The 13,589-nt window shown below is 35.6% G+C and overlaps 1 protein-coding gene across 1 annotated transcript in view; it reads right to left on the bottom strand.

Annotated features, from left to right (window-relative positions):
* Nucleotides 1-12,951, bottom strand: part of LOC129221070 (uncharacterized) — a 99,337-nt gene extending 86,386 nt beyond the window's left edge. The window contains exon 1 of the mRNA XM_054855508.1: nucleotides 12,771-12,951. Coding sequence (XP_054711483.1) covers nucleotides 12,771-12,951 — 181 coding nt within the window. The remainder of the gene's footprint in view (nucleotides 1-12,770) is intronic.
* Between the last annotated feature and the right edge of the window lie 638 nt (nucleotides 12,952-13,589).

Genomic DNA, 13,589 nt, shown 5'->3' with positions numbered 1-13,589 from the left:
AGCTTCAAATTCAATCTCATGACGATACATAAGCAAGAAAATATAAGACTTTAAAATTATCTTCAGTGAATTCATGCGAGGAACAAAACTTCTACTAATCCCCTTGATGAGTGTTACTTCGCATACATGAGTCAGCACTTGTTTTCATTGCGTGCTTTCGAAAGTTTCAGTTTAGATTTGCTGCTGAACTATAAAATTGCCGTGTAATCTGCGCATGCGTCGACTCTTACTTTCTTGCTAAACGGGAAACGTTCCTGGGTGCTTATTCCAAGCTCGAAATTCACCTTGCGAGATTAGTTCTGATCGCCTCACTAGATGGCGCTATAGGGAAAAAAGCGGTCTCGAAAGGAAATTCTCGCAAGTAGCGATTCCAATCGCCAAAAGAAGGGGAAAAAGTGACTTTTCGGGCGCTTATTTGCGGAGCGAAATCTCGACTGCCCTAAAGTAGGTGAGATTGTGCGATTTTTGTGATACAATTTGGGAGTTTGTCTTTCTGAAAGGTATTGGCTCGAGGAAAACGAATTTGGATGTTGCCAAACTTGGAGATGGTGCAGGGGGCAAGGGGGGGATTAAAACTGCACTGAGGGGGGGGGGCAAGTGGTTTTCGTTAAATTTTTGTGATACAAAAATGGGAGTTAGTTTTTCTGAAAGGTATTGGCAAGCAGAAAACAAATTACAATGTTACGAACCTTGAACATAGTGAAGGAGAGGGAGGGGGGTTAAAACTGCGCTGGGGGAGGGGGGGGGGCAAGTGGTTTTCCGTTAAAATTTTGTGACACAAAAATGGGAGTTAGTTTTTCAGAAAGGTATTGGCAAGCAGAAAACAAATTAGAATGTTACGAACCTTGAACATAGTGAATAGGAGGGAGGAGGGTTAAAACTGCGCTGGGGGGCAAGTGGTTTTCCGTTAAATTTTTGTGACACAAAAACGGGAGTTAGTTTTTCAGAAAGGTATTGGCAAGCAGAAAACAAATTAGAATGTTACAAACCTTGAACATTGTGAAGGGGAGGGAGGAGGGTTAAAACTGCGCTGGGGGCAAGTGGTTTTCCGTTAAATTTTGTGACACAAAAACGGGAGTTAGTTTTTCTGAAAAGTATTGGCAAGCAGAAAACAAATTAGAATGTTAGGAACCTTGAACATAGTGAAAGGGGGGGGGAGGGGAAGAAAAGTGGTTGTCCGTGGAATTTTTGTGATAAAATTACGGCAGTAGTTGGTTTTTCTGATAGGTATTGGCACGATGAAAACGAATTAGGATGTGGCCAACCCTAAAAATGGTGCAGGGGGCGGGGGGGGGGGGGGGGTTATAACTGAAAACATAAAATAGGTATATATGCAACATTTTTCGCTTTGCAATAAGTTTTCAAAGCTTAAAATGCTTAATTTAACTAATAACAACATTATAATGCACAAACATCCGAATTAAATTGCAGACACGTGTTAAGAACTTCTTTTTCAATGTAAAATGTTAGTTTGTGAATGAAAATGCATTCGGCTACGGTTGATAACTTCCATTGATTCCACTTTCTTGTAACCAAACCCATCATTTAGGAATTAAGGTAAGGGTGGGGGGGGGGGGATCGGGGGCACTCCAAATTTTCAAGATATAATGCATTTGAAATAATTAAGGGGCTAGGAAATTCCTACTCCCTCTTATTTTTTTGACCGTTCGACGGCCTGCACAAATGCGTCTAGGGCAAATTTTATGTAAAAAGCGTTTATAAATTTTATTTTTCTTTTGTACATTATCCCACTTAAAATTTAGTTTTTCACAAAAGTACTAGTTGTTTCTGAAAATTGTATGAATTTCAAATTTACACAGAATATACAATCCCTTTTTTTTTTTTGCGTTTTAGCGGGGGGGGGGGGTGACATCACAAATTACCGCCCCGGGTGTCACCCATGCTACGTACGCCACTGACGTAGGTAATTTTTTTTTCCTTTTTGTCTTCTTTTGCTATAAAATCCTCCTCCCCCCTTTTTTCCTAAATTCTTTATTTATTACCTACTGTCAATATTCAATTTCAATTGAATTCAATTTGTAAGATAATTTATTTTCCTTTATTGAAATTTGATATTGATTAACTAATTACAAAACAGTAGAAAGGCTGGTAATTTCTGGGGAGTTGTTTCTAAAATTTGATTTTCCATTTCGCCAACATCAAAATTAGCAATATTATATAAATACTGTATTCGATTATACTGTAAGCATTTGTAAATTGGCTGCTATATAATATGATGCATTTCAAGGAAAAGAGAATGCTTCAAAATGCTCCTTTTTTCTTTTCTTCTTCAATTTAGGATCTTTCCTTTGGGTTGAACTTTAAAGTTCTTTATCAGCTGAAGAGAAATAATGATTGAAAAATTTATTCCTTTTACGAATATTTTTCAATATACATTTACAGAAGCAGAGTATTTATTTATTTTAAACTGCTCTTGTAACCAAGATTGCTGTTTTGACTTTTTAATCTTGAAAATAAAGATGGAATTGTGTAATCATAGGTACAAGTTGCTTGTTTTGAAAAAAAAAAAAAATCTAGAAAAGTACTGTTTTGAGGATATCTTAAGATTGGGTCTTGGAAAACAATACCTAGAAAAAATGGAATTTGAAAACCGGAATATTGAAGAAGTAATACTTTTTATTTAGCATATGCTTATTTAATTATAATTTTAAAGGAGAAGAGAAAAAAAAATCTGGAACATGTCTTTGAAACTGAGATTGTTGTTATAATTGCAACTGGAGCGGGGGGAGAGTTGGTTTTCACATTACTAATCCTAATATGGAAGATTATATATTCTGTTATGTCTGCTCCCATCCCCAAAAGCTCAATTAGCACAACAAACCTTTTACATTTTGTAGGGGTGACCCTCCCCCCGAATATCCGGAAGACTCCCCCTCCAAAAGCAAGAGCCCCCCAAATAAAAAAATACCCCTCAAGCCCCTTTAAAAATTTCAATGGCGCAATCAGCGCCATTGAAATTTTTACCCCCCCCCCCCCACATTTTAGTGTGTTTTTTATTCAATTTGAATTAGCAGATTTTTTCATCAAGACTTTTGGATGCCTCTAAACCTTTCGCATTCTGCACTTCATTAGACACGGCAACAACATAATATTCAATCCACGATTACGAACTATTTATATTTTTTCATCTGCATTTATGACGGTTAAGATTTTTTTTAGTATCATTATTTTTTTTAAGTTATTATTATTATTTCGATTATAGTTTCTTGGGAAAAATATATTTCATATAAGACATTCTTACTAATATAGATGGTGTTATATAGTAAATCAACAAAATTTACGGATAATTTTTATCAAATTTATGTATTGGCTGTTTTAACCTCTTCGATTTTTGTTTTAGACACTAATATTGAAATATGCAAAAAATACGACTTACTTTTTGCCATTCGACTAAGCTTTTTGCACCGGAGCATTCTGCCATTTTTCCTTTGTGTACTATTTTTTAAAATTCTCGGAGAATTAATTTTTAAGAACATCAGGATTTGCTTCAAGAAAATCTAAAATTATTTCGGCGTGATTCTTTGTAACGTAAAACGTATTCTTTGAAGAATAGCCATTAGCGTGCCAGTCGTCAAAGTTCGCGCTTTTCCGTCCAAGAATTAAACAAAACAAAACTAGCTGCACTGAAAGGACATTGGTTGGAAGAAGTCACGTGTACCTCCTGGCCGACCAAACTAATCGAAAAAAAATTGGCGCCTCTTCGAAAGACAGCTGCGAGCTGTTCAGAATTCAACGTTGCGAGATTTTTTCGATAACATCGATCACGTGACGGGAAATCTCGAAGTCGAAACGTAAGTAGTTTAGAATGACCCCCCTGATTATAGCAGAAAACTGCGGAGGGCGTACGAATCTGTGTATTACGGAAAACTTTTTTGTATATTCAGAGAGTTTTCCGAGATTTTTTACAGTGTATTTAAGGTACTTTACCTAAAGCAAACTGACACTGACGATTTGATCATTTTAGGGATGCGTTAGTTTCTATACTGCCCTAATTGTCCGATAATTTCTTTTTATGTTATTTTATATCTCACTATGTGTTGTTTACTATGTGTACTAAGTTTCATAAAATTCTACATATAACTTTTCGAGTATCGCGATTTTTGTGATTTTTCTTTAATTTATGATAAGCAGTGTAGTCGATAGCAAAAGTAGAGCGCAGTATTTAATTCGCATTATCTGGAAACGCGGTTGACAGCAAGAGTAAGCAGTCAGTGCGCCAGTGGAGTAGCGCGCCAAAATTCATCACTTGTGACGTCATAAAGACCACGTCCTATTTGATAAATCGCACATTTAAAATATATATATATATATATATATATATATATATATATATATATATATATATATATATATATATATATATATATATATATATATATATAACGAAACGTTTTGAAAATAAAAGTTTTCCCTCGTTCCATATTTTTATTATTTGCTTATTCTATCAACTTTAGTGATTAAAAGCAGTAATTTTGACTGATGGAAACAACCGCATTTCTAATTGAAGGCTTACCTTCATTTTAGCATGAAATTAGAACACGATTTTTTCCTGTTTTTAACTATCTTGGTACATTGAAAATTTTTTTTAATCTGGAGCAGAAAAGTCAGGGGTTTCTATGGATGTTTTATTCTCATTTTTGCTAGCATTTTTTCGCCCTCATGTTAGAAGAATGCCATTTTCGGCATCTAAACTTAAAATTTAAACGGTTCGTTAGTTTAAATTTTTTTTTTTTTTTTTTTTTTTTTTTTTTTTTTTTTTTTTTTTTTTTTTTGGCGTTTGAAAACCCCTACGTTCCTACTCGGGCGCCCGAATAACATGAAAACAAGTCGACTTCTTACTGAGGTTCTATAATTTTTATTCCTATGGAGTTTCTGTTTTACTCGCTTTCTTAACAGTCACATTAAGAAAATTAGTTCCAATTAATAAATTTTCGTTTAATATTCTTTCTCTAAAAGTACACAATAAAACCTTCAATACCATTTCAATACTTCGCGAATAATAAATCCATAATTTTTGAAAACAGATGAAGAAAATTGGGCTAGATAACAGCAGTTGAATGTAAGAGTTCCTGCAAATCTCTGTCAAGTTTAGAGGTTTTCACCCATTGAAATTAGCTTGGGCTAACCGTAAAAAAAATAAATGTCAAGTTGCAGGGGTAGTCGAGTTACCGAAGCTTCACTTGTAATTTAAATTTTTGAGCATTATTTTTCGCAATAAAGACAAGGTACGGCACGCACTGCCAAAGACAGCTCATAAAAACAAAAAAGAGAAAGGTATGCTCAACCTTATCAGGTCACGTCCCAGGGTTAATTCAGGCACAAGCTGAATATTTTTGTGAATTTTGGTCCCGTATTTTGAAAAATTGTCCCGCGTCCCGGGGGACTTTCAAACGGGACGGCTTTCGTCCCGTATTCTAGCTATTAACAACATTTTACAAAACAAGGCACTATTTTAAGGGGGGGGGATAAAGAAAGACAAAAAAAAAAAAATGTGAAAAAAAAAAGCAATATGAAAATTATGTGGTAGCAAACGCAAAAATTATCGTTCTAATTTGTTTTTTATTTTGGCGGCAGACCATGAGGAGCCGAATGATTGCTTTCTCTTTGCTCACTAATGTTGGAAACATATCTCTGCGCATGCGTCGTCAATCGCAATAAAAACAATTTTTATTACACTTCGACTTTAATCGGCGACATTTTGTAAGGTTTAATGCTTTGCTACGATTGAAATTTCAGATTTATCATGAAGAGATGTTCAGCATCGGAAAGCACATTTAAAAATACACCATATCCATTAATTGCCCTCAACCTCAAAAATATCCCCCCCCCCCCTTTCACTCCTAGAAGCCTGTCCCGGCTTCTAGGAGTGAAACTCTATTTACTGTTCTGTCTATAAACTTCTATTTACTGTTCTTAAACCTGGCAACCCTGGTTAATTTGGAGACAAGCTAAAACAGAGACAAAGAAAACTGCAGAAGACAAAGTAAAAACACTTCTTGATGCCGAAAAAGCAATTTAATAAAATTTCCCTTTTGGGCTGTCTAATCGAACATTGAGTATTTGTGCAGCCATTAAAAAAAGGTATAATTTTGATAAAATTTCACAATTCAGTTCAAACGTGTAAACATAATTCCATTGTTATATTTCCGATAACTTTTGGTACAGAAAGTTCTGCCGTGGCAGATGAAGATTCTCATTCGGTTAAAACCAGTCAGCCGTCGATTTAACTATTGAAATGATCTGAATCAAATCAGAGAATTCAGTCCCCATGAGAGCACTCGAATTCTTTTCTTCCTAGCCAAACGGTCGATGAGAGGCACTCTAAGAAAAAATAGAAGACCAATTTGGAATGTTTGCTGTAGAAAATTCGGCTCTTATTGCATGCTTTTGTTGCATAACTGTCTATGTTTCTTCTCTACGTTTGTTCTAAACGGAGAATGTTTTTCAAATGGATGAGTTGTGTTTTGCGACGCACATAGCGCCTAGACCGTTCGGCCGATTTTCATGAAATTTGGCACAAAACTAGTTTGTAGCATGAGCACTTTGCAGCGATTTTTCGAAAATTCGATTTTGTTCTTTTTCTATGATTTTATTTTTACCACCATTGGTGGATTTAATTCCTCTGCCCCGAGCGAATTACTATAACATGGACGAACGAATTAACATAGCATATTGGCGAGAAAGTCATCATCCATAACATACAGGCGAACCAAATGACCTTTTATTTTTCTACTCCGGGCAAAGCCGTGCAGGTACCGGTAGTATATTATAGAGAAATATTGTTTTATGGTAGGCTTTTAAAAGTTTGCGCCAGTCTTGTCGATTACGTAAGCTTCTGTAGTTTTCATCGGTGATAGCAACAGAATTACTTTTCTTTTCGTAGAATGTTCTGCAGATGAGCCAGGCTTGTTTTCAGTAAGCTGAATCTTTAGTTATTTGAGAATCTTCAAAAGAATCCTTTTTCGTCTTTCTTTACAAATAATTCCGGCGCCAACTTGTGCAGCAGTTCTATTCCAGTTTAAAAAAAAAAGAAAAATCATACTAGAAAAAAAAATTGTCTGTCGATATTGTGTAGGTAAGAAGATTTTTTTAAAAAAAATTATTTAGTAGGCGGGTGCAAGAAAAACAAAATTTCAATTTTTGAGAGACTAAAGCGCGGAAAAGTTGCTATCGGTGAAGACTGTAAAAGCAAATTTTATTTGTTGAAAATGGATAATATCTTCCAATCACGCAACGAGCCTGAAAATTCGAAAAAAAATGTAGATTTTTTTTAATTTGAAAATACGTTATTACATATGTATTTGTTACATATAAGGCTATTACATATTATTTATGTATCGATTTTGTGCTGATTTTTGACGTACGTGTTAGTACGTCAGTGTTATACGTTAGTATTATGCTAACGTAACTGCGGATCTTTAAAAAAAAATAACACAAATATGTGTTACAATTTACGAAAATTGAATTTAAAAATTTTTTTTACAGGTTTTCAAATTTTTAGGCTCGTTGCGTGACTGGAAGACATTGTCCAATTTCAATAAAAAGGCATTGTTTTGAAATTTTCACCAATAGCAACTTTTCCGCGCGATAGCGTCGCTAAAAGAAAAATTTTGCTTTTTTTGCCCCACTCTATTGTATATATGAATAGATGTGCAGATTAAGAGAAAATGGAAAAATTAAAATAAGAATAATAGTGTTGCTTTAAAAAGTACTCAAAAAAAAAAAATCAAAGTATATTTAATTATATTATTTTTTTATTGAAAAAGAAAAGTAGGTTTAAAAAAAAAGTTTTTTGAAGCAATAAAATTTGAAAAAAAAAGTTTTATTTTGTAATGTGAGGTGAATAGAAGTGCTGCACAAGTTGGCGTGAATTTTTGCAAAAAAAAAAAAAAAAAAAAAAGAGGAGAAAATGGTGTAAAGTTTGTAGTTTGGTTTTTAGCTGGAATTAATTACTATTGTTCATCACAGGAAAAATATTCGTCAGAGCTGTCTGGACTATTGCCTCTGGCTATTTGGCTCGCTTCCTCGGTAAAGTCGATTAGGTCAGCTTTCAGTTCTTGGATGGTGTTGCGGCCCTTTTCTGTGGCTTCTGCAATCGATTTGAACCAAAAATCGTCTATTTCTTTAAAGTTTTCTTGATGGTTAGGTGAGCTGTAAATATAAATGCAAGAATTAGCTTGTTTCATCTTAACTTAAGTTTGAATTTGACATTTAAGTACGCTTGCATATCGGTATAAATGGTCATCAAGATTCTGCTTACGCAACAAAAGGGTATTATAAACTGCCTTTGCTAAAAAAAAAAAGAGAATAATTAAATAAGAGGTATCCCTTAGTTTATGTACACGTTGGTTATAATCACAGTGCGGGAAAAAAAATAATTATTGTAAATCTTTACTAATAATTAAGCTCAAAGTCTCACTGTCAGGATGTCTGTAGGATGTCTGGATCTCTGTGACGCGTATGGCGCCTAGACCGTTCGGCCGATTTTCATGAAATTTGGCACAAAGTTATTTTGTAGCATGGAAGTGGCACCTCGAAGCGATTTTCCGAATATTCGATGTGGTTCTTTTTCTGTTTCAATTTTAAGAAAATTTTCCAGAGCAAAATTATCATAAGATGGACGAGTAAATTACGAAATTATCATCACGTGGAATGGGAGAGCGAATGAACATAGCCAATTGGCGAGAAATTCGTCATCCATTATTTGTAAATATATAGGCGAACCTAATAACCTTTTAATTTTCAAGTACGGGTACCACTAGTAAATAAATAAATAAATAAAACCGTCAAAGTGCTTCTGATACCACTCTTGCTGATTCTCATGTAAAATGACTCCTAGAATCCAAATGACTCCACACGATTTTTTTTTTTTTCCCTGTTTTTTCCAGTTTCATAGCCATTATTTTTATTTAGTGGGGAAGGGAGGATTATGTTTACATTTAATATTCTTCTGAGATATTAAGCAGTAAGTTAGCTCCCTAAGCTAGGGATATGGCAAATATAGCAACAGCCCGGTTATCTGATCGTGACACTGCAGTTTCATCCGGAGTATCAGACTCACTCCTGTGACCGCCATGTCGGAAAAAAATTTCGCGCCGCAAAGAGAGGAAAAAAAAAATGAATTTTTGGCATCTTGAATTCAAATTATGTTTTGCGCAATCACGAGCGTGTGTGTGTCTATGAATGCGCGTGAGTGTTTGTGTAGGCGCATGTGTGTGGGTGCGTGTGTTTATGTATGCATGTGTGTGCGTGTTGTGTATGCAGTGCTGTGTGTGTACGCGCGTGTGTGTGTGTAGGCGTTCGTGTGTGTGTGTATGTGTTTGTCTGTGTGCATGCATGAGTGTGTGTATGTGTGTATATAGGAGTGTGTGTTTGTGTCTGTGCGCAGGCATGAATGTGTGTATGTGTGTGTAGGCGTGTGTGTGTAAGATATGGACGCAACCTGGAGACGGTCTTCGCAGTAGGAGCAGCATCGTGAGGCCGGTCGACGCGGCGGTGGTGCTGGCAGAGGGAGGTGGTGGGAAAATAAAATCATATTAATTGAAAACAGTCAAATGAGAACAATAAGCAATCGTGATTGCTCAAGAAAAAAAAACCACACACACCAAGTTGGCGAAAAAACTCGGCGACCAAAAGCTTGGCTTTATATTGCCAAGTGTTTTCTAAATTATAACACCACTTGAGTTTGCATTGAAATTAACAATGATTTCACCCCAAAAAGGTGTAAAAGATCCCCTTCGAAAGAGTATCGAAAATATGCATTGTGATTCTCGAGCAGATCGAACACTCCTCCCTCCCCTACCACATCCCATGTTGCTTTCGGTAGGTCTCGTGGACGAAATCGCATCCGATTCACCAATCAGATGTTGTCAACTTAACACTCTTCACACTGCAGGGACCCCCATTCCTACCACTATTTGCAATTTCACCGGTTGGAAGGGACCCTGAAGACAGCTCTGGTTTTTTGATCCAGACCAGAAGTCGAGCAATCCCGGTCCAGCACCTCCAGTGGTATTATTTCACTTGAAGAACTTGGTGACCACGAGCGTGCTTAACGTGTCCCAGTCACCATTAATGACACAGAGGATCTTTGATCGGCAGGAATCGAATCCAGGACGAGTCAGACGCCCTACCGATCATGACACCACGGCCCATCACTCAAGACAGTTGAAAAAGATATTAAACTCAATCCGAATCGTTCGAGAATCTGGCACATCGGCAGAAAATAAAAACCACAACTTCGATCTAGATGGCGCCTTCAGTGGCAGTCCCAGGGGCGTGCACAGGGGGGGGGGAGAAGGGGGGGACCTGTTGGCCCGGGTCCGAGACTGAAGGGGCCCCACATTTTTAAAACTGGGTGTGAAATGTAGAACAAACAATATAGAGGGGGAAATGCCTCAAATACGCCGCTAACTCAGTCACTCCAGCCGAGGACTCAAATCCTCGAACTCAAGTACCGAGGACAGGGTGGCGACAGGAACTGTGAAAAAAAGTTCCCTGACTTTTCCCTGATTTCCCTGATTAAGTTCACCAAATTTCCCTGATTTACGTTACCAATGATAATAGTTTTCTTTCTTTGCTCTACTTGAAATCCATTGAATGTTTGTACAAAATGCAGTATTTTAAACGTTTTAACTTTTAAGTTGTGTAAAGTTGTTGAACTAAAGATATATTTTAAAAAGATGCTGCTTTTTTAATAAAATGGCTAAAAAAACATATCAAGTCAATTTTTGGGGGGAAAAAACCCCTACAAAATAGTATATTAAATTTTTCTACAATGAAAAGATTATAGAAAATTAAAAAATAAAAAAAATTAAAAAATACTTTACTTCTAGAAACCACTTAGCATAAGAATTTTAAGAAACTATTAAAATCACTGTTCAAAACATGTGTGTATTTATGATTGAACTAAAAAGTAATTGAAATTATTTTGAACTAAATTTTCAAACAGAATAATAATTGTTGCGAGAATAACAAGTAATAGTGAAAGAATAGAAGTAATGTAGTTATTCTTATATAACTAATTGACACATTTATGCAAAACAGATGAAACCATTTGACATCCATTCACAGGGAGCTTTTCTCTAACCAAGAACATTGGTTTTAATGAATGAATACAGCATTTTAACAGAAAAAAAGTATTTACTTAAGTAAACACAAGTTAACTCTATTTCAAATGATTTCAGTATGTATCGAAAAAAATTCTTAGATTGCTTTTGTAACAAACAACTTTGAAATGCAAAAAAAAAAAAAAGCGTTTAGTTAATTTCAAAATATATAAAAGAAGAATACAACTTGGTTATAAAATAAAAGAATAACTTAAGTCTGAAGAAAAGAAAACCTTTATAATCGGCAGTGACAACAAATAGTATAACTGCAAAAAACAAAGTTTTTTTTATTGAAAGTTCAATTTTAGCAATTAAATTAAAAACGTGAAGAAGTAATAACATTTAAGCTTTTATCATGAATTATTCAAAAACTAAAGATTTCTTCTTGAAGTCGTGGTTACAGTACGCTAATTACTTCGAGACAATGGAATAAAGACAAAAGAGCTAAGGTCTTTCTTCCTCTTTGCCTGTATGGTTGTTTATTTTACGTAGCATTGAAAGCGTGAAGGAAAATTTTACCCTAGGTAAAATAAACAACCTAACAGACACAGAAGCAATCTTAGGAAGTTCATCCTGTGGTTAATAAGTAAGATTCAATACTTTGACGTTGAGGAAAAAAGATGCACAAATATGCGGCGGTGTATAATCGCACCTCATTAATTTTACTTTTTTTTGGACGCATAATTGGCGGAAAATGTGTAGGGAATTAGAGTACTTAATTTTGTAAAGCAAAAAAAAAAATTTTTTTTTTCTTCATAAAAATCAATTTTCCCTGATTTTTTGTAATTTTTTCAAAATTCCCTGATATTTCCCTGACTTTTCCCTGATTAATAAAGTTCCCTGACTTTTCCCTGATCTCCCTGATTTCCCTGATCTGTCGCCACCCTGGAGGACTCAAGTCCTTGGCTGGAATGATTGAGTTGGAGGTGTATTTCATGTATTTATGCCTTAGCCCTGGCCTTACGTGCCTGCCTTGCCTTCAATCTTCGAGTTGAACCGAACCATTGCTTCGGTCACTCGTCTGGACAATGCTGGTGTATTTCAGGTAATATGGGGGGAGGCCTGAAGAAGTCATTTGCGTAGGGCCCCACAATTTCTGTGCAAGCCCCTGGGTAGCCCCACGTCCCGCGCGTGATTCAAAAGCATTCTTCAATTGAGGCAGCGAGAGCAAAGGGATGGTAAGCGCCAAAGCTGAAAATTTCGAGATAATCACGTGCAAATGTTAAGAGAACTCCTGTGTTATGGGGCAAGCGATAGCACTAGTCATCTTAGTGGTGAGCAAATTTATGATTTTTTTTTAATGAAAGCCTACTTAAGACCTGTTCTTTAATCGCGCCTTTCTCAAAACTTTAAAAAATACACTTACATCCCTTTGCTTCTCACTGCCTCGATTGTTCCCTCAAAAGAGAAAGTTGCTGAAACGGTAAAGTTTAGCTGTTTTTGAACTGTTTCCGTCTGTCAAGTTACCCAAAATCTGATTCCCCAAATCTCCCGTGATGACCCAAACCCCATTTTCTTTTTCCTCAATAAATTGGTGAGTTGAATAAAATGCTTACGCTTCTTCGGTTTGGGTTTGTTTATCCAGAGCTTTTGTCACTTTTATGTCTGTTTCATTTTCCATTTCATCATTCAGTTGTTTACCCTTCTCATTACTCATTTCGCTATCCATTTCATCATCAATTTCCCTCCTCACTTCAACACTATCTCTCTCAATATCTCCATCATTTCCTTTAGCCTGTCTCCACATCTTTGATGCATAATATCCTGCGAGGGCTCCCAGGCCAAATCCAGCGGCGAAAAAAGCGATCTCTGATGTCTTCATTCTGAAAACAGACAGGTTAATTCGATTCAATGTCGCCAGAACTAAAAAAATTTTGGAATCGTAATTAAAATCCATGCACTGAAAGATAGTTTAATGTATCAAGAAAATCAAAGTTATTAAAATTTGTCAGAGCTATTCTCCATTAGTATATATCATCATAATTTTTTAAGGTAAAGGTAAGAATTCCTAAAAGTCAAAATTTATTTTTAAAAAAAGTATGCATTTAAAAAATATAACTGTAAAGTAACTGGTAATTCTGTCACTGTAAAGTGTAGATAATCTTTCCAGTCCGGGACAGAGGTAGATCCAAAAAATAAAATTAGAAAACTTGTAATGTTTTAAAACTGTATAACATTCGGACGTGACTGTAGAAGTAAGTTAGGGAAGATTTTGATAATTGGGAATCTGGCGATCTTTCTTCAGTGGCGTCAATTTTTGGCTTTTTTATCTTTTGAGTATGGCTGAAAGAACAAACCATCAAGTACGAGAGAAAAAATAGTTAATAAAACAACTGCTCAGTGGGCATTAGATAAATCAAGTTGTAATAAATATACGAATTCTGACACCATAGCAGCTTAAAACATTTTTTTTTACTTCTTTTTTTCAACAGAACGGTTCAAACACTTGATAGTTTATTG

This window comes from Uloborus diversus, chromosome 4 (assembly GCF_026930045.1).
Source record: "Uloborus diversus isolate 005 chromosome 4, Udiv.v.3.1, whole genome shotgun sequence".
Taxonomy (NCBI): domain Eukaryota; kingdom Metazoa; phylum Arthropoda; class Arachnida; order Araneae; family Uloboridae; genus Uloborus; species Uloborus diversus.
The sequence above is the reverse complement of the archived record's forward strand: the minus strand, read 5'-3'. Positions and strand labels throughout refer to the sequence as shown.